The 18,595-nt window shown below is 38.6% G+C and overlaps 1 protein-coding gene across 6 annotated transcripts; it reads left to right on the plus strand.

Annotated features, from left to right (window-relative positions):
* Nucleotides 1-105: 105 nt before the first annotated feature.
* On the plus strand, nucleotides 106-17,923 carry LOC130180579 (sorting nexin-14-like). 6 transcript variants are annotated; one of them, XM_056394195.1, is made up of 31 exons: nucleotides 106-551; nucleotides 722-892; nucleotides 1,019-1,139; nucleotides 1,502-1,575; nucleotides 2,025-2,103; nucleotides 2,201-2,244; nucleotides 2,347-2,434; nucleotides 2,516-2,600; nucleotides 2,678-2,834; nucleotides 3,033-3,108; nucleotides 3,276-3,320; nucleotides 3,461-3,541; nucleotides 3,786-3,900; nucleotides 4,360-4,515; nucleotides 4,645-4,769; nucleotides 5,486-5,544; nucleotides 6,044-6,070; nucleotides 6,924-7,070; nucleotides 7,676-7,808; nucleotides 8,992-9,178; nucleotides 10,211-10,294; nucleotides 10,579-10,679; nucleotides 12,541-12,652; nucleotides 12,870-12,910; nucleotides 13,195-13,314; nucleotides 14,273-14,396; nucleotides 15,357-15,521; nucleotides 15,958-16,053; nucleotides 16,164-16,255; nucleotides 16,402-16,458; nucleotides 17,694-17,923. In XM_056394195.1, exons 2-31 carry the CDS (start codon nucleotides 756-758, stop codon nucleotides 17,730-17,732), a joined length of 2,967 nt encoding a protein of 988 aa, XP_056250170.1. In that variant the 5' UTR covers nucleotides 106-551; nucleotides 722-755; the 3' UTR covers nucleotides 17,733-17,923. The 6 variants fall into 6 exon arrangements, with proteins under 6 accessions (XP_056250170.1, XP_056250169.1, XP_056250168.1 ...); XM_056394194.1 differs by having other exon boundaries at nucleotides 109-555; nucleotides 17,691-17,923; XM_056394193.1 differs by having other exon boundaries at nucleotides 109-551; nucleotides 17,691-17,923.
* The last annotated feature ends 672 nt before the right edge of the window (nucleotides 17,924-18,595 follow it).

The following is an 18,595-nucleotide window of genomic DNA, read 5'->3' on the forward strand; positions in this document are numbered from 1 at the left end:
CACAGTGAGTTATTAACCCTACAGTGATATTATCACTGCGAGTCTGTTATTTTTGAATATAATTTAAAAACTCGACATGGCGGAGGAGGGCCACTCCTACCGCGACCACCACCAATTTGGGACACCTCGTCCGTGTGTCATGGCTTATATGAGGATAAATGTCGCCAATAAACCTGTTCGCCTTCAAACTACCGGAGACAGTATTTTTCAAGCTGCCCCTGGAAACGCAGCGGAGGTGACATCATGCGCCTCCGCCGCTGACAGACAGCCAGGCAGCAACCGTTGCCCCTCAGTGGACAGAAATGACAGCTGGAGCACCGCAGCCATTAGCCAAACACTAGCCTACCGGAGTTTTAGGACGGTCTGTGCACAGCTGATGCTGCGTAATTACCACTAATCCTTCTGTGGTTTACAGCTGTGTGCTGCATCTCGCCTATCCTACGCTGAATCCTAAAAAACAGGCAGCCTGCGTATTTATTCTGCAAATTCACGATGGTGTCGCTGCCGGACTACAGTGAAAAATGGCCCATAACATCCACCGTACCTATACAGTAAGTAAGTGCTGGAGTCGATAAATAAAACCATTGCAACCTGCTTGCTATGTTAAACAAAACGGTCACTCAAATAGACATGATTTTGAGGTGATGGTGCTCTGTATCGCTGCGAGACGCCATTATTTATATGAAGACAGTTACTCCATAATGTGTCATTTATTTTACAGTAATATGCAGTAGGCTACATCTGCACAGGCGAAAATGGGATGCATCAGGGCTTATTTGCAGAAAATAAGACGCAGGATAAAGCTGGACCGGCTCAGAGAGCTGGGCCGACAGTATCCAGTCTTCTGCTTTCTGCTGCTGGTCCTGCTGCTATCGACTTTGCTTTTAAACAGGTAAGTACACAGTAGTTATATCACTTTATCTATGCTACTTCATATATTAAAACCCGACACTATTCTCCTATAGTGCTTTGATGTTTTGACTCAGGTAATCGCTGTATATGTCTTCTGTCTTCACAGATATATTCAGATTATAATGGTGTTTTGGTCCTTCCTGGCTGGAGTTGTCACTTTTTACTGCTCTTTGGGGCCCGAGTCTTTGCTGCCCAACATCTTACTCTCCATCAAACCAAAGACCAAGGTAAGTCAGGGATCAGGAATCACTGAATGGTATTCTCTGATACTATCAAAATTAAAATGGACTCTATGCCTTGATCAGAACAATTTGGAAACATTTTTTGGAGTGTCTTTTGGTGCTTTTACATAGCACATATAAGGATTATAATGAATTTTGAAGAAAAAAACAGCATTGACATGAGCATGTTTAGCCATATTAAGGTATTATGTGGATACTCAGTGTCTCTGAACTTTGTTGGAAAATTGCATAAATTAAACAAAGATTATTGGCTGACATATATTGATATTTAGTCTATATGACACAAATTGTCTATGATCAATGCTCTTTTGCAGTTGGAGTTTATCTTTGTGAACTTTCTTTTACAGTCGTACCAGCAGGAGCTGTTTCCACTGGGGCACAGCTGTGCTGTTTGTGGAAAAATCAAATGCAAAAGGCACAGGTGAGTTATATTGTTTCGGTGTTATAAGCTGAGAAAGTGACTGTATTGTGTTGTATTGTGACCTTATAATTTGTGTCATCTGTAGTTATGCTGAAAAGATAAACTCAAGCACTACATGACATGTACATTACCATGCAACTGAATATGCTAGGTTTACTTATGCTCGTAAAAGAAAGGGTAAAAATCAAATAAAGTGATTAATTTGGAGGCAAATTATAAGCTAAACTAGCAGAAGAGCCATTCAAGTGAAGTGAGGCATTTAGGCCATATAACGTTGCTTGAATCTTTTTTTGCGTTTGGTTTGTTAACACACATTCAGTGTGCTCAATAATACACTGTTGTTTATCATTAAGTTATGGAAAATGTTACACCTCCCTCTAGTGGTCATACAGGATTCTGATGCTTTTCTCCGTGTCCAATACTGTGATGTTATTGTTTTTTTTTGATAGACCGACCCTATTACTGGAAAACTATCAGCCATGGCTTGACTTGAAAGTTCCCTCAAAGGTTGATGCTTCCCTTTCAGAGGTAATATATGCATTAACATATTTCTCTTTTTTTTTTTTAATCAATATTAAATTAAATCACCAATTTATCTCTTAATCCAATCTTGTTCTTTTCTAAGATTCTGGAACTTGTTCTGGAAAATTTTGTGTATCCTTGGTATAGGTAAGCTAATTGTTTGTATTTTTTTCTGTCATAATATAAATTGAAGCAGTATAATGTGTTATGTAGAGATAGTGAAGTGACTGTTAAGTGTTTCTTTTTCAGAGACGTAACGGATGATGAGGCGTTTGTTGACGAGCTGAGAGTGACTTTGCGTTTCTTTGCAGCCGTGTTAGTCCGCCGAACTCAGAAGGTGACAAATTAGACCATGTGAAGTTAAGATCTTGGGATATTGATTGACTGAATTATTTTTAACAATTTTTTTCTCCCTCAGGTGGATGTGGCATCCCTCATCACACAAAAGCTTCTTAAAGTTTCCATGAAGCACATCGAAATAATAAGCAAAGCCAGGCAGAAAGGTATTGCTGACATGCATCACCCACTGACTCGTCTTCTTTGTGTTCACCATAAGAACTCTTTTTGCTCTCCTTTGTAGTAAAGAACACAGAGTATCTCCAACAAGCTGCCCTGGAGGAATACGGTCCTGACCTTCATGTAGCACTTCGCAGTCGCAGGGATGAGCTTCTCTACCTCAGGAAGCTGACTGAGATGCTTTTTCCCTACATCCTGCCACCCAAGGCTACAGACTGCAGGTAACTCACAGCTGTGCAGTGTGCAGTGCCCCAATATGTTTGTCAAAGTGTGTCTCAAAACATCGCAGCATCAGCGTACTTTATTTTCCCCCAAAGAGAAAGTCTGGCAGTATTGACACTATACACATGTAGATAAGGTCCATTCTTTACTCTTTCACTTTCTTGTTTCCTGCTGCCTTATCTCTTCACTCCTCTCAGATCTCTTACTCTCCTAATAAGAGAAGTCTTGGCTGGTTCTGTCTTCCTTCCTTCAATGGACTACTTGGCTGATCCTGTGAGTGTAGACACACTAAGGGCTCAGTTTGATTTGTGTTTAGCAAGCATGTCAATTAATGTTATTTATCATGAGCATGCAAATGGTAGACATTTGCCCTTTTCAGGACCAAAAGTACCAACAGTGTTCTGCATGATTTTTTTTATTTTTATTTTTTTTTATTTCAGGACACAGTGAATCATTTACTTTTGATATTCATCGACAAATCCCCTGTAAGTATATGTTGAACTTTGAACTCGTGTGTACATACAGTTCCATCTACATCTGTGTCTTTAAACATATGGCTCCAGAGGGTATATCATTTATGGGTGAATAAGATCAACATGTTGTCTATCTACTTCTTTCACTCAAGCCTGAGGAAGCCACTGAGCCCACTTCAACATTGGTTCCTTTCCTGCAAAAGTACTCTGATACTCGCAACAAAAAGCCCTCAGTAAGTGTTGCATTAAAGTGATTCCTCAGCTGTTTGAACTGCATACAACCTCTGAAAACATCTAAATACCACTTCATGAAGAAGCCACTGGATACTGTATGTGATAGTATATAGTACATACTGTAATCACAACCCCATAGCCCCATATATCAGGTCTCACCGAGACACACCTCACAAGAAGTCGGAGGAACACAACTGTGATCTCTCCTCTGTCCTCACCGCTGCTCTCTCTCTGTCTCACCAGGTGCTAAAGCTTGAGTTGAAGGAAATCAGAGAACAGCAAGACCTTCTCTTTCGTTTCATGAACTTCTTGAAGCAAGAGGGGGCTGTCCATGTGCTCCAGTTCTGCCTTGCAGTTGGTAAGTGTTTCCCAGTCCTTTCAGATATTTTCAAAAGAGGCCGCTTCTTTTATATGCATGGAGTAACTTAGTTATCTCTCTGGTAAGTTTTAATTTGTACTAATTAAAGTAATTTGATTGCTTACCATGTGTCCTACCAACACTGGGACCAATATCACCTGAAATTTATGTATTAAATTATAAATTTTGAATTCTAAATGCTCATAAAACAAGTTATATGATTTAGGTAAAGTAGCACCTGTACTTGTACTTCTTTTTTTTAATTACTACTTACTTAATTACTTAAGTTTGTAGTGGCAGTAATTTCAATATTTTCTTTTAAAATGGAGAAATTTAATAGATGCAATCCCTAGTCTCAGCCCCTAGGTCAGTCTAAAATTTTCAGGAACACTTACTTAAGACATAGGTTCTCATTGTTACACAGTGAGTTTGATATGTGTGACTCTCTTAACTTCTCAGAGGAATTCAACGATAGGATACTGTGCCCAGAGCTGTCGGACTCAGAGAAGATGATGCTTCACGAGGAGGTGAAGAAGATCTATGAGACTTACTGTTTGGACGAGAGCGTTGACAAGATCCTCTTCGACCCCTTTATCGTCGAAGAAATACGCAACAGTGTGTGACTAGGATATTCTCTTTATCAATCTGATTATTTAAGATTAAGCACACAGACGTACTCCACATACTTCGATTAACATGAAGATTAATTATTTATTTTTGTTGTTGTTTTATTGTACTTCCCAGTTGCAGAGGGCCCACATGCAGAGGTGGTGAAACTGCAGACCATGAGGTGTTTGTTTGAAGCCTATGAGCATGTACTGTCCCTCCTGGAGAATGTTTTCACCCCCATGTTCTGTCACAGTGATGAGGTTAGCATCTTTAGCAAAACATAAATCACTCAACTCATTGTCACCCAGTTTGATAACATCTGTCTGAGGTTCAAACCAATTTATTGAGCACCTCTTTTACATCTCCATTGCATCTGTCTATGTTCTGATTTCTCAATATAGTCCTTTCAGAATATGGTTGTTTCAGTACAGACTGAATTTTAATATCATCCAGCATTTGAATTTTGTTCGTGTCAGACGTAACAAAGCTATATCTGTCAAATGCTGAAAGTAGAGCTGATTTGGAATTCATTGACTCTCTTGCGTTATCCTCTTCCGATCTCTCAGCCACCAACCGCTTTCGTCCGTGTCATCAATACCAGACGCGCAACTGGCCAATGAGCCGACACTGGCATTATGCCAAGCTGCCAAGCCGAATTTCACCCCTCAGAGGCTGTTTCATTGAATACAGCTGGGTGGAGCAGTGCTCAGCCATTGTCCACAGCAGGCCACTGCCCTGCATGAATAGTGTGCCTGGAAAATAATATGATATTATTTGACTTTTTTGTTGCCACTTTTGTTCCTGCTCCAAAATAAACCTTGCAGTCATGATTATTATTACGACATGAAGACGTCGCTGGATAGATAACGTGTTTCTCTAATGGCTCTCACATACAATAGTGTATCAGAATTTGCATATGCAGTGTTTGATTGACTTAAACTGTATTCTCTTTTCCTCTTTCCATGTCACTCTCCAGTATTTTCGCCAGCTTCTGCGAGGGGCCGAGTCCCCTGCCAGGAATTCCAAGATGAGCAGGTAGGTTTCACTTTCACCAACAATTTTTGTGTTTGTATGAAACAGAAGAAAAGCTTGTCTATAATGTTTACCAGTATATTGATGCACAGGTGACTTTTGATAATCTAGTTAGTCACAGAAAGCAATTAAAACACAGAATGGACAGGAAATCGATTACATACAACCTCAAGTTCCTATAGTTATTCTCAATTTTACTGATGATATCTACATATTTTTTAATGTTTGCAAGTCTGTATTGCAGTGGCCACTGCAGTGTGAAGGAAGAATATAGTATGTGGCAGCTGCAACACAATATGAATTCACATAAGTGTTGTCTCACTACAGTCAAAAATAAGCTGTAAATTAACAATAAATTTGCTTTGCAGTATAAAGAAACTTAAATTAGACATAAATTTAGTTGAGTTGAGCCCAAGGATCAAATGTCATGTTTCTATCGCGGGGTGAGGTGTGTATGTGGCCACGGGGCCCTGCCACTAACTCCTTGTGCATATTGTTCCAGAAATAGCCTCAGTTTGGATGACATTCGGTGAGTATAAGGCATCAGTGTGCTGATCAGAACAGTGGCTGGCTGAGCAGTGCTGCTGCACGCAAGATACAACAGACACTTCATTCTTGCCTGACTTGTCTACAAAGGAAGATGTGCTGCCTTTTTAACAAATTCACTGTTCCCTGGGCCCACTGAAATCAGAGCTATATAATTTTTATCGCTAATCTAATTTCACCCCTAAATGCGTGTGTTATTTGAAGCTTGTGCTGTAAATGCAAATGAGAGAAGATTGAGAAAAGTGACCTTAATCAGCTAATCATGATAATTATAGCACGAGTCAGCATTAATCATATGTTAATCAGGCTAATCAAGAGTCATGCTGCTGAACACATGCGATATAAAATCTTACTTTTGGAAGGTGTAGGCTTTAGTTTTTGTGGTTTTCTTAGCAAACATGGGTTTGCTTGCTTCCAAAATTGCAGAATTAAACATCAGGGGAACTCAGGGACAGAAGTTGACTGGTTATATGTTTCTTTTTCTTTTTTTATGAAAGCAATCTTGTTATGAAGGCAGTTTTCAAAGCAGAATCAATCATGCCACTCAAAGGAAACAGAGGAAATAGTAGATAATGGCTTATCACTGGCACTCCATTTGTAAATATTGACTAAATAGAAGCCTCAACTCCCTCCATGTCTGCAATTCAGTAACCCGCCCCCTTCCACTCTGCACCTCCGTTCACCTATTACTCCATCAATGTATTGCCACCACCGTGCTGTGTCTGTGACTGTATGTCCACTCTTGATTCTGTAACCACCATACTGCCTGCCCTGGTATGATCCATGGTCCTCTCCCTCCTCTTGCCCGAGGGGACATGACCCTGTTCTGCTTTTAGTTCCTGGGACTGGAGCCCCGAGTCCCCGTCCTCACTGTTCACCGCCTCTGGCAGCTCCTCACCTGCATCTTTTAACTCCCTCCATGCCCAGTCCACGTTCACAACCTTCCCATATGGCTCACTATCCCACCGCCACTCATCACCAAAGTAAGTCAGGGTCCATCCGTGTGTCAAAGGTCGCTCAGTGTGATGTCATGCTGTCCACTTCCCCCCACGTGACCCCAGTCTCAGCCAGACGCCTGCATGGTGGGACTGTTGCATGGGATCCTGTTTTTATTTGTCATGTGTCCCTCCAACTCTGTTATGTTGTTTAGGCAAAAGACTCCCTGTTGTTTTTGACAATGCAGTGACTTTTCAATGTTCAGCTCCTTATGTATTCAGTATGTCACCATGGTGGTTTTTATTTCACTCCGTCTAACACGCACTCCCACAGAGCACCTGTGATGTTGTGTGCCTTTTCTGGTTGACTGGTAACTGACCATTTTCATTCAAATTTGTGATTCCCTTCAAACTAGACATCTGTTCATGAAATCAATGCTCACTGCTGTGTGCTGTGTTTGCTTTTGGCCCGGCAGCGCTTAACCATCAACCCAGACATTTATCATCCTGATGCAGTATGCTGCGCCTTCCTCCCTCTTCTCTCTTCTACGGTTCCTTCCGTGTCACCTCTCTCAAGCTGCATGTGCTTTGCTGAAGCCATGCACATCTCCTACATCGTGCATTGATTAATAACCTCTTCGTCTGGTCTGCAGGAACACGTCAAAGAGGGGCGAGTCCTTTGGGATCAGCCGCATTGGCAGTAAGATCAAAGGAGTGTTCAAGAGCACAACCATGGAGGGAGCCATGCTGCCATCCTACGGGCTGGTAGAGGGAGAGGATGATATGGTAAGGCTGATGTAAAAATTAACCTCACACTCATTTTTAGGTGATCTTATAATCCTCATGGGATGGACTAGGATTTAAACACATTAGTCATTGTCAGATATGTGGAAGGTTCTCAGATTCATCCTGCATGTAAATTTTAAAGCAACATTTTAAAATCACTAAAAGTAATAAAAAATAAAATCAACCCATAATCATTTTTTAAATCAGTCAAGCTTCGCCAAAAAGGAAAATTCAAACTAAAGCACTCTTTTACACTGTTTCAACTGTTACCACCTGGGGGCGTTGGTGAGAAAAGAAAGGAAAGCCACAGAGTTGACCAAGTCTGTCTCATGTGTGTAACCTCCACTGAGTTTTCCATTTTGATAACATCACAGGTTTTAGCCTTGGCTTCAAAAGACATTCACATTCCTGAGAACCATTGTGCTGAAAACATAGTTGTACTTTAATTTTTGTCCCTTTCTAATACGTCCCTTTCCCTTTTTTTTTCGAGTTTGCATGCTCAACTGACAGAAGGTTGTGAGGGGTTTAAGGACCAAGTATTTCATCATTAAAGCACATAAGAAACTCACATGTAAATGACTAAACATCAGCTTTGTTTGTTATTATAGTTTAAGCTGAGTGACTTTCCTGTAACAGATGTGACAAACTCTTTGGGATTATTTTACAAATATTGTGCAAAGGAATGTGAACCAAATATTTAGCTATAATGACTGATCTTCCATAAATGGTGCAGCAAAACAGTAATTAGTGTAAGGGGGATATCCTGTGTTTATGTTTCAGTTTCCCCTATTTGTGGCTGAGTCTCAATCCACCTTTTTTTTTTTTTAAAGACTTTCCCTCATATTGAAATTCCCTGTCCTTCATAGTAAATTTGAAAGGTGAACACTGTATGTTAAACAAGTTACAAAGAGAAGACACATACAGGTAAGACAGATGAACACACTCAAAATGAACAGATTTTGAACTAATAGAGCAAAAAAAAAAAGGTTAAGTTTAAGAATTAAAAGACAGCTCTCTTGTGACTCTACACGTTTCCAATGAATACATTTGTGGTAATTTTCTTTGTACTGTGTTTATCTGCAGTGTTTTGCACCTTAACAGTAGCAGTTTTGACCATGACCTGTTTATTCAGAGGAAGCTTACTCTGCTTGACCTTAACGTCTCTCACTTCCTTCCACTCAAGGTGGAGGAGGCCATGATGGTGCTGGAGGATGATTCCCCCATGGAGGTAGCCTCTACCCCCAGCACGCCTCGAAACCTCTCAGCCTGGAACATCACTATCCCTTACATTGATTTCTATGACGACGATGTGAAGAGGGAGAGGATTCCTGTGTTCTGTATTGATGTGGAGCGCAACGACAGGAAGGCAGGTGAGGCTGCAAAGAACCAGTCCCTCTGTCTCACTTAATGTCATCTGAGAGAGGTCATTCTGCTTTGCTGCAGGAAGTATCAGATTGAACTGTGGCATCTTTTTCAATAGGCTTTAGTTTTGTAGATAGTTTGTGTTATAGTTTAGTAAAAAAAACAAAACACAATAATGTGTGATATCACTGTGAATTGTTATTCTCAAGAATGTTTAAATCCCCTTTAAACTAAAATCAGGTATTTCTTTGCAACATGAAATAATCGTAGTAAATACAGTCAGAGTTGTTAACAAGGTAGTTAACAAAAAATATCTTTATTAAATGTTTAATCCTCATAAACTCAGCCAACCGACTTCATAACTTTTATGATTGGTGCACAGAAATATGTGATATCAGTTTTTCCAACAGACCCTTCCCATTTAAAACCAGTGGGAAAACATAAACACAAATACAGGACACTCTCATATGAAATGACCGAAATTGTTCTAACTTTGTCAGATAACTGTGTGTTCATTTAGCAGCTCAATATCTATAATATGACGATGAGCGAGAAAATGGATTTTCAGGTCCTTTAAAACTTAGACTTGTCAATTTTAATGTGAGAAAAAAAATGTAGGGACATTTGACAGCATTTTACTGCCAATAAATAATATTTGCCCCAGTGACGTTATGGTACTAAATATTGCCACTTATTGACCACACAAATGGACAAAAATCAATATAAGAGTAAAATCTAAAGTGCCTCCCAAAAAGCAGGAAATTACTACTACAGCTAAATCTGTGACAAAAATTAATGTTTGATAATTTTCCTATCCACTCCTTTATGTGGTCGAATGCTGTGAATCTTCACAGACTAATAAGTTGGTTGATAGGAGCAATACAGACATCCCATAACATCAGTTTGGGGACTGAAATTCAGTTAGAGCTGTCAACATGCATAGTTTCTTCGTGTGGCAGTGATTCTAACTGATATATTGTTTATTATTTAATATATCAATTTACATTACAGTAAACTCTCTCTTTTGTGTTTACCTGCAGTGGGACACGAGACCGAGCACTGGTCTGTATACAGAAGATATCTGGAGTTCTATGTGCTTGAATCAAAGCTCACTGAGTTTCATGGTAGGTTTTTTTTCATATTGTTGCTCCAGTTTATTTTTTCATTCATTGCCTCAAGGAGTAATTTTACTGTTAAAATGGTCTCATGGATTCCAGAGAATCTACAGAGCATTGGTTTCTCATGAACATCGTTTTTAGGAATCAAACAGCCCTGTTGCAGAATGATTTTCATGTAGAGGCTCTTACTGGAAACCACACAACTGTCATTTCCCGGTCAACATAAAAGAAAGCCTTTTCTGTTCATATTTTTCAGTGCTCCTCTTTGTGAAATCTTTCACCCTCTATAGGCTCATTTCCAGACACACAGTTGCCTTCGAAGAGAATTATTGGCCCCAAGAATTATGAGTTCCTCACATCGAAACGGGAAGACTTCCAGGAGTACCTCCAGGTAGATGTCTGAGAAGACACCTGCATCTTTTCTTCTAAATTTGTTAAGACAGGTATACTTGATATATATTGATCCGTCTGGATCTGAGCCAGATGTTCTCCAGAAAAGCCTTCATAAACTATTATTATGTGGTGTTCCTCTGATAAGAAAGTTCAGTTCAAATATCAAACACGTCTCACGTCTTCTGTATATATAAGTAGAACAGGATGGTAATAAACCAGCAGTTACTGTGCTCTTAAATCCATGAAGAAGAAACACTAACCCAAGTATTTTGATTTTGATTTTATACATTATTTGGTGTCTAAAATAACACAGTAACAGTGAAGGTTAAGTGCAAATTCAATTCTCAGATTTTTCATGATTCCTCTTTAGAAGCTTGTGCTCACACATACGCACAAACACACATACACACACACGCATGTACAAGCCCACAAATACACACAGTGCTCCAGACACAAATCGTTCCACTTAATATATCTGGCTGTGCAGGCAGCACTCCACCAGTGACCAGACATTGAGATTAAATTCAAAGGATCTTAGTTTTTGTCAGGTCTGTCAGGATTTGCGAGGTAAGTTGGACCCAAATGCAGTCAACTCTTGGGAGACGGTGAACGCAGGTTTATTTAGCAAAAAATCCACACGTGAACGTGACATGAACAGACATGAACAAACCCTGAACTAAAAAGGGACGAACCGACACAGACAAAGGGGAGCACAAGGACTATATAGACAAGGGAGGCAAGGATGATTGAACACAGGTGAAACACATTAGGGCGGGGCAGACAATCACTACACAGAAACAGGACCATGACAAGAAGCAACACACAGACACTCAAGGAAACCAATACAAAATAAAACAGGAAGTGCAAAAACTCCAAAACAAAACTAACAAAAAGTGTCTGCCATAGCAAACCATGACAGTTTTTGAGCGTTTGTTCTAGCGTCCTGACAGGATCTCTCCAGGTCCATTGTCAGAAAACAACCTTTTAGATGTGATCGGTTTGAAACTCTCCTCAAAAAACTGTTCTAGACTGATAAGAAATTATCTCTCTGTGTCTGTTTCACTTGGTCATCACGAGGACAGCTGCAACTTTTCAAAACACAGAGAACATGACAATGTGACAGAGCTCTGACTCTGAAGTTGCGATGAGGGGGTTGTGATCCACTTTGAAGACTCTGTTTTAGCAGTGGATTCAAGGATACTCTAACAAGATTTGAGACCTGGCTGTCAAATGTTTAAAAAGAAAAATGATCAAATTTACATCTTCACAACTGAAGACTGCTTGTCATCTGAAATTTATTTCACAACGTCAAGTTTTCAGAGCATCTTTTAACACACCACCAAGGGAGGAATTTTAAATGGTCCCTCCTTAGAAGAGCATTGCCACAAAATCCTAACATAACTGACGACACCAAAAGCTGTCAAATATTGTCACTGTGATGGATTACCTATCTCAAAATAAGTCTGTACAAGTAGATTTTTATGAAATGCTGAAATTAACAGACAGAAAAGGCTCATTTGAAGGCTGGAAATTAATTTTAGAAACCTTTGATATTCTGTGAAAAATGGTCAGCAATGATGTAAACTCTCTTCATATATAACATATAAAACTACAGGCATAAGTGCTTAAAAATCTGTTTAGTTACAAAATGCAAAATGAGTAAAACATCTGTGATTGAATGTGTTTACATAGCAACCTGAGTAAAATACTGTTTTTTTCAGCTTTGGCTGAGCTTTGCATTTAATGTCAAACACATTTTAAAGCCATCCATCTCTTTGTTCCAAGTTCCTCTGAATGATGTTCCACTATAGAAGAACAAAACTTACAACATTGTGTATTTACATGGGTTTTCTTCACAGAAACTTCTCCAGCATCCAGAGCTGAGCAACAGTCAGCTCCTTGCCGACTTCCTGTCTCCACATAGTATGGAGTCCCAGTTCCTGGACAAGATGTTGCCTGACGTGAACCTGGGTACAGTATGAGGCAGATTCTGGCTGAATGGGACCCAGAGAATATGACAAAGACCTAAGAGATGGATTATGTTTGCACAGTAGAGCATGTCAAACACACTGTGAAAATGTTTGATCAGCCTGACCTTGGGTTGGTGTGAAAAGATATTTGTGTCTCAGACAGAGGCAAAATGTGACAGAATGATACCTCACTGAGATAAACTGTTTATGTTTCACAGGGAAAATCATTAAGTCAGTTCCCAGCAAACTGATAAAAGAGGTAAGAAATGCATCCCTAGTGGTGTGTTTGTGATTATGTGTGTGTGTGTATGTGTTTGTGTGTGTGGCATAACACTAGAGAAGAATGTTCTCCCTATTTCTCTATCTCATCTTTCTTCAATAGAAATGTTTCCCATCACATCATTGCAAATTGAGGTGGTCTCCTTTGTTGTTCTCTGACCCTTCACAGTCTTTTTAACATTTCTACAAGACAAATAGATCTGTAAGAGAAATAATATTCCCATTTTAACTTATACATATTCTCTACTGTGCTTTTTTTGTCAGAAAGGGCAGCATCTAGAGCCTTTCATCCAGTCTTTCTTCAACTCCTGTGAATCTCCCAAACCCAAACCCAGCCGCCCTGAGCTCACTATCCTCAGCCCTACCTCAGAAAATGATAAAAAGGTTGGGAATCCAAGTTTCAGTACTTCAAATGTTTCTCTCTCCCTGAAAGTCTAGGCCTCGGGAATGTAATCCTTTGAGCATGGCTGCAGTGCTTCCTGCCTAATGCTCAAATTTAGTTTTGTAAACGTTTACGCTGACGGTTTGCCAGCAACCACTTTCTGGTTGAAAACACGCGATCCAATCAAGCTTCGCAGTTGAATGTTTTCTAAGCAAAGTCATGGTTTGCATCTTGCCAGACATTATTGTAGGAACTGTTTTCACTGGTATTTTGTTGTAATGATGATGGCAGTGTTTAACTGTTTTGAACTGTTTTGGTGTTTGGTCCAGCTGTTTTAAAATAAAGTGCATGATAAAAGTGTAACTGGACCATAAATAAGTGAAAAGAGACAATTCAATTAGTTTCAATTTTAGTTTTTCAGTTATCTGGTCTAACATGCAATGACATCCATCGTCCCTTTTTTGACCAAAGAAATGCTATTAGCTGAGTTGGTGAGGTCATGATGTCTTGACCAGTTTAGACACAATCCGGCACATTTGGCACATGGGAGGAGTTTGCCTTCAAGGTTTTCCACCAGAAAGCCTATGCACATATTTTAACCTAAACCATGATCTTTTTCTAAACTTAACCAAATAGTTTTGTGACCTAAACTTAACTTAACTGCGACTGAAAACAAGTCTTTCTGCCAGCAAGGGTTTCTGGCAGAAAACCCTGAAGGCAAGGGTGGAACAAATGTGTCATTGTCCCAAAATTCAGATATGAATGCAATTAATACCTCGTCAAACAATTTTGAGCATCTTTTATTCTATTATTTACAGTCTTTACAGATTGAAGCTGCACTCTTCAGTAGATCTCTGTCAGTCACTCAGAACATAAAAGTTTCTTAAAACAGAAGAACAGAGTCTTTTGGTCTTAAATTGACTTTAATAATAAAAACTGATGTAAATTCCTCTCTCCTAGCTTTTCAACGACCTCTTCAAAAACAATGCCAACCGATCAGAAATGACGGAGAAGAGACACAATCAGAACTACTTCATGGAAATGATCACTGTTGAAGGGGTTTATGACTACTTAATGTATGTGGGTAAGTGAAGTTTGTTTATGGCGATCTGTCCATCACACCCTGTTCATCACATACTCATACATATTATTATTATAGACATGTAGTGGAAGTTTTTTAAAGTTAGAGAAAAAAAATTGTCTGTTTTTATGTATGAACTCGTCTTTTAGCTTTAAAAAAATATTACAAAGTATCTTAGGATGCAGTTTTTTAATCAAGAATTACAAAAAGCTCAGTTAGCAAGTTAAAAAGAAAAAGTCCTTTAGGTGTTTTTTTTGCAAACTCCAAGCGGGCTTTCAGTCTGGTCACTCTGCCCAGATTGGTGGAGTGCTGCAGTGATGGTTGTCCTTCTGGAACTAACATGAGCGGATTTTTTTCCTTTAGCATAATGCTGCAACATAACAAAATGTAGAAGGGGTTTGAATACTCTTTTGAATACAGTACTGTATACGTATGCCATGTTTTCCCACTTTTATTTTTTTATAGAGTTATGTACTGGAGTCAGATTCCAAACTAAAAAGACTAAAAATGTGCCTTGTGTTCCTGTATCCTAATATATGTCTGACCTGTACCAAGCATTTTAAAACCTAATAAAAAATTTGAATAAAAAAAAAAAAATATATATATTAGCTGGCACGATATTTAGTTTTTTACCAAATCATTTTCATTAGCATTCCTACATGAAAAATAAAAGCTTTTGTGTCAAATGTAATATATCATATAGACTTATTAATCATTCATCAGTGGAAAGAACAAATTAATATAATCCAACAGCAGATGAGAGTTGCAGTGGCATTGTAAATATGAAAAAAAGTTATTTGAATAGTTTTGAGACCTGTTATCTATAGTAATATTGATGATAGTTTATTTATATTGCACTTTCCTGAAACAAAGTTCTGATGTGTTTTACAATAACTCAAGACATAAAAAAAAAAGCAAATAAAACAGAATGTTTCTCTTTCTCTCCGTCTTCATGGTTGTCAGGCCGAGTCATCTTCCACATCCCTGACTGGCTGCACCACCTGCTAATGGGTGGCAGGATCCTGTTCAAGAACACCCTGGAGGCCTACACAGACTACTATCTACAGTACAAACTGAACCAGGTGGTCCAGGAGCATCGGCTAGTCTCACTCATCACTCTGCTTAGAGGTACACAGCTGTTAAATCACAGATATTCACATGAATGTAGAGAGAGACATGTTATCACAATACTGCTATGTGTTGCTATTATGTGTCTGAAAAAATAGCTTAAAGCTGCTTAAAGCTAACATTATGGGAGAGTTAGATGACAACATCGATACCAATTCTGGAGCCATGAGGAAGTTAGCCTAGCTTAGCATGAAGACTAGTTAAGGCCCATAACACCCTCTAAAACCGCAAATTGAGTTTTCACATTTCTATTTATGTATAAATTAAGAAAGAAGTTACATGTTAATCGATCTTATGCTAAGTTAATCGCCTCCTGCCTCCAGCTCTGTACTGAACACACAAACATGAGAGTGATATCAATCTTCTTATGTAAAATGCTGGACTATATCTTAAACAGACTCATTTAATGAGGTGTGAATATTCTTTGCTTTTCTAGACACAGTTTTCTGTGAGAGTAGTCCACCCCGCTCGACTCAAGACAAACAGAGGAGGGCAAAGAAGACTTTCGAAGAGATGATGAGCTACATTCCAGGTATTCATTCAGTTTTGAACGTTCTTACAGGACAAACATACAGATGTGAAAACAAGCAGACAATTTTATGTGTTTGCTGGAAAACTCATAAGCCATTTATTTATCTTTAGACTTTCTAGGTAAATGTATCGGCGAAGAGGCCAAGTATGAGGGAGTACGTCTCCTCTTCGATGGCTTGCAACAGCCAGTTCTCAACAAACAGGTACAAAGACATCCAACACTGCTGGGAAACACATCTTGTCAAGACTTTCATATTGTTTTAAATTTTGTTTGGGGTTATTTTTGTATTATTCAAAGACCACTGGCCTCAATGCTTTTCATGTTCTGCCTGTTTTTTGTCTTCCTCAGCTGACATATGTGCTCCTTGACATCGCCATTCAAGAACTTTTTCCTGAGCTAAACAAGGTAACTCACAACTTGCCTTGGTTTCTAAAGAAATATAGTCTGAATATATCCATCCATTATCTGTATCGGCTAGGGGGAAGTCTGAATATATTTGGACAAAAAATATTATTTATTAATCTGTATCAAAATCTGCAATCATATCTTGGCATAAAGTAACGAGTGAAACCTATGACTGTATAATGATGTCTGACAAATGAAAGATCACCAGAAGTAAATGCGGAGAAACTGTATCATAGTGCTATGACCACCTCACAGGACACAACAAAGGAGAGAGACACACTGCCAGCTTATAATATATGAATAATAAATGAATATTCGTTGAATTAAATAATATAAAACAGGCATAGCGTGTGGAAATCAGTATCAGTAGGTTTTTAAGTTCAGAACAAAACAAAAAGGACTATGCAAAGCACGAAGCTCGGCATGTGGCGTGGCTGTATTTTTCTTTAGAATAAAACAATAATAAAAAAAGGATGTTAATAAGCATGCTGAATAATAACAATGCCAAATTCTTTTTGATTACACTTCAGTGATTGGCAGACTTGACTGATTATGTCCTTTAAAATGTGCCTGTAATTATCCTATAGAGGATTTCATGTCAGTGTTTTCAAAATGGAAAAATCACCTGTTGTTAGTTATGTTTGTTTAAGTTATTAAAGCGTTTGGCTTCTCGGCTGTAGTGAAAAGACTGTGAGTTGTACAGTATGTTTGCCAGAACAGTTGTAGGGCGGTTTGTGTTTTTTATTTCCCCCAGGCAGATTCCTTCTGGTGTCTTAGCATTAATAGAAAGGAAGAAATGATGTGATTGCCTCAAAGGCAAGTCAGTGAGATATTGCTATTATTTCTAGACATCAGGCTTGCAGCAGTTTGCATTTGCAGTAATGAAATCATGTTACGACTTGATTACAGTAATGCACAGTAAATGAGTAGAGTAGTGCAGTCAGTGGAGGGTTCTCATTCAGTTCAAGATGTATGTACACATTATATATAGATTTTATTAACAAGCTACATTTTTTTCAGATCAATATAATCGTGTAATTAATTGTGGCATAATATTTACATGCATTGTTGTAAATCTTCAAATCAAATATGAATAATTACACAGTTATGGCATTACATACAGTATTATCTCTAACTATAAGTGCAGAATTATTCTTAATATATAAAGGAACACTTGTTTTACAACAAAGAACATCTATTTTTGTGCTTACTCTCTGTTTTTGTTTCCTCAGCAGGTACAGAAGGAGACGTCTGTGATGGCTCCATGGATGTAAAATGAGCAGCTCAACGGACATGATCAGACATGTTTGTCACGCATTAATTCACACTACTGCAAAAGGCTTTTGTTGCTCAGCTTACCTAAAACTAACATGTAGATCACATGTACAGTATCTGGAAACACGAGGCTTCCCCTGCTGTAAATGCCATTTACTTTGTAAAAATAAAATTATGTAAATAAATGATAGATCAGTGTGTGTGTGTGTAATTATTCCTAAATATAAAAGCAAACGGTGTAAAAGTGTACATCTGTTTGACATCTGCAGGTGGTTGTAGCAGTAATTAGTAAAACTTAACTTGCTCTATGACAACTATAATCTAGAAGCTAAAGATGGTAAAGATGATGCCTCATCCAAACTTAGCAGGAGAAAGTCTGAATGAAGCTCTCTGTCTCATTGCTTCTCGGAAAATTGTACATCCTGATAGGCTGGCTGGTGCTCGTTTCTGTAAACAAATCTGACGTTGTTTCTTAATTATGGCGTCATTATTATGTCCCACCACCATTCGACATGGTAAGCAGGATATTATGTTGTCATTCTTGTGAACACGATAACTCAAGAACACATAGTAGAAACTTAACTGGTAGTGCATGTGCAGTAAATGATCTGATTAGATATTGGTGTGCTTTGTTGCATAAATTTGCATATTAATGAGGTAAAACTAAAACGAACTTCTTTTAGCATTAGGAAGAAAACAATAACAAAAAAAAGAAAAAAAATCAACATTAATTCAAATCAAAAGAAATTCCATAATACTCTGACATTCGCATGCAGGCTGCAACACAGGTGTTCCTGATTCTAGATAATGAGACAAGGTAACAACACACAGCCTAACATTGTGGAAGGTGCTCCTCCAAACA

Source organism: Seriola aureovittata, chromosome 13 (genome assembly GCF_021018895.1).
Source record: "Seriola aureovittata isolate HTS-2021-v1 ecotype China chromosome 13, ASM2101889v1, whole genome shotgun sequence".
Classification (NCBI taxonomy): Eukaryota; Metazoa; Chordata; class Actinopteri; order Carangiformes; family Carangidae; genus Seriola; species Seriola aureovittata.

What these genes read in the sequence shown, in the direction of transcription:
- LOC130180579 (XM_056394194.1), top strand. Translation starts at nt 756, where the DNA reads ATGGGATGCATCAGGGCTTATTTGCAGAAAATAAGACGCAGGATAAAG. An exon ending in TTGATGCTTCCCTTTCAGAG is followed by an intron (nt 2,104 to 2,200) that starts GTAATATATGCA and finishes TTCTTTTCTAAG; the next exon opens with ATTCTGGAACTTGTTCTGGA. An exon ending in TTTGTGTATCCTTGGTATAG is followed by an intron (nt 2,245 to 2,346) that starts GTAAGCTAATTG and finishes TTTCTTTTTCAG; the next exon opens with AGACGTAACGGATGATGAGG.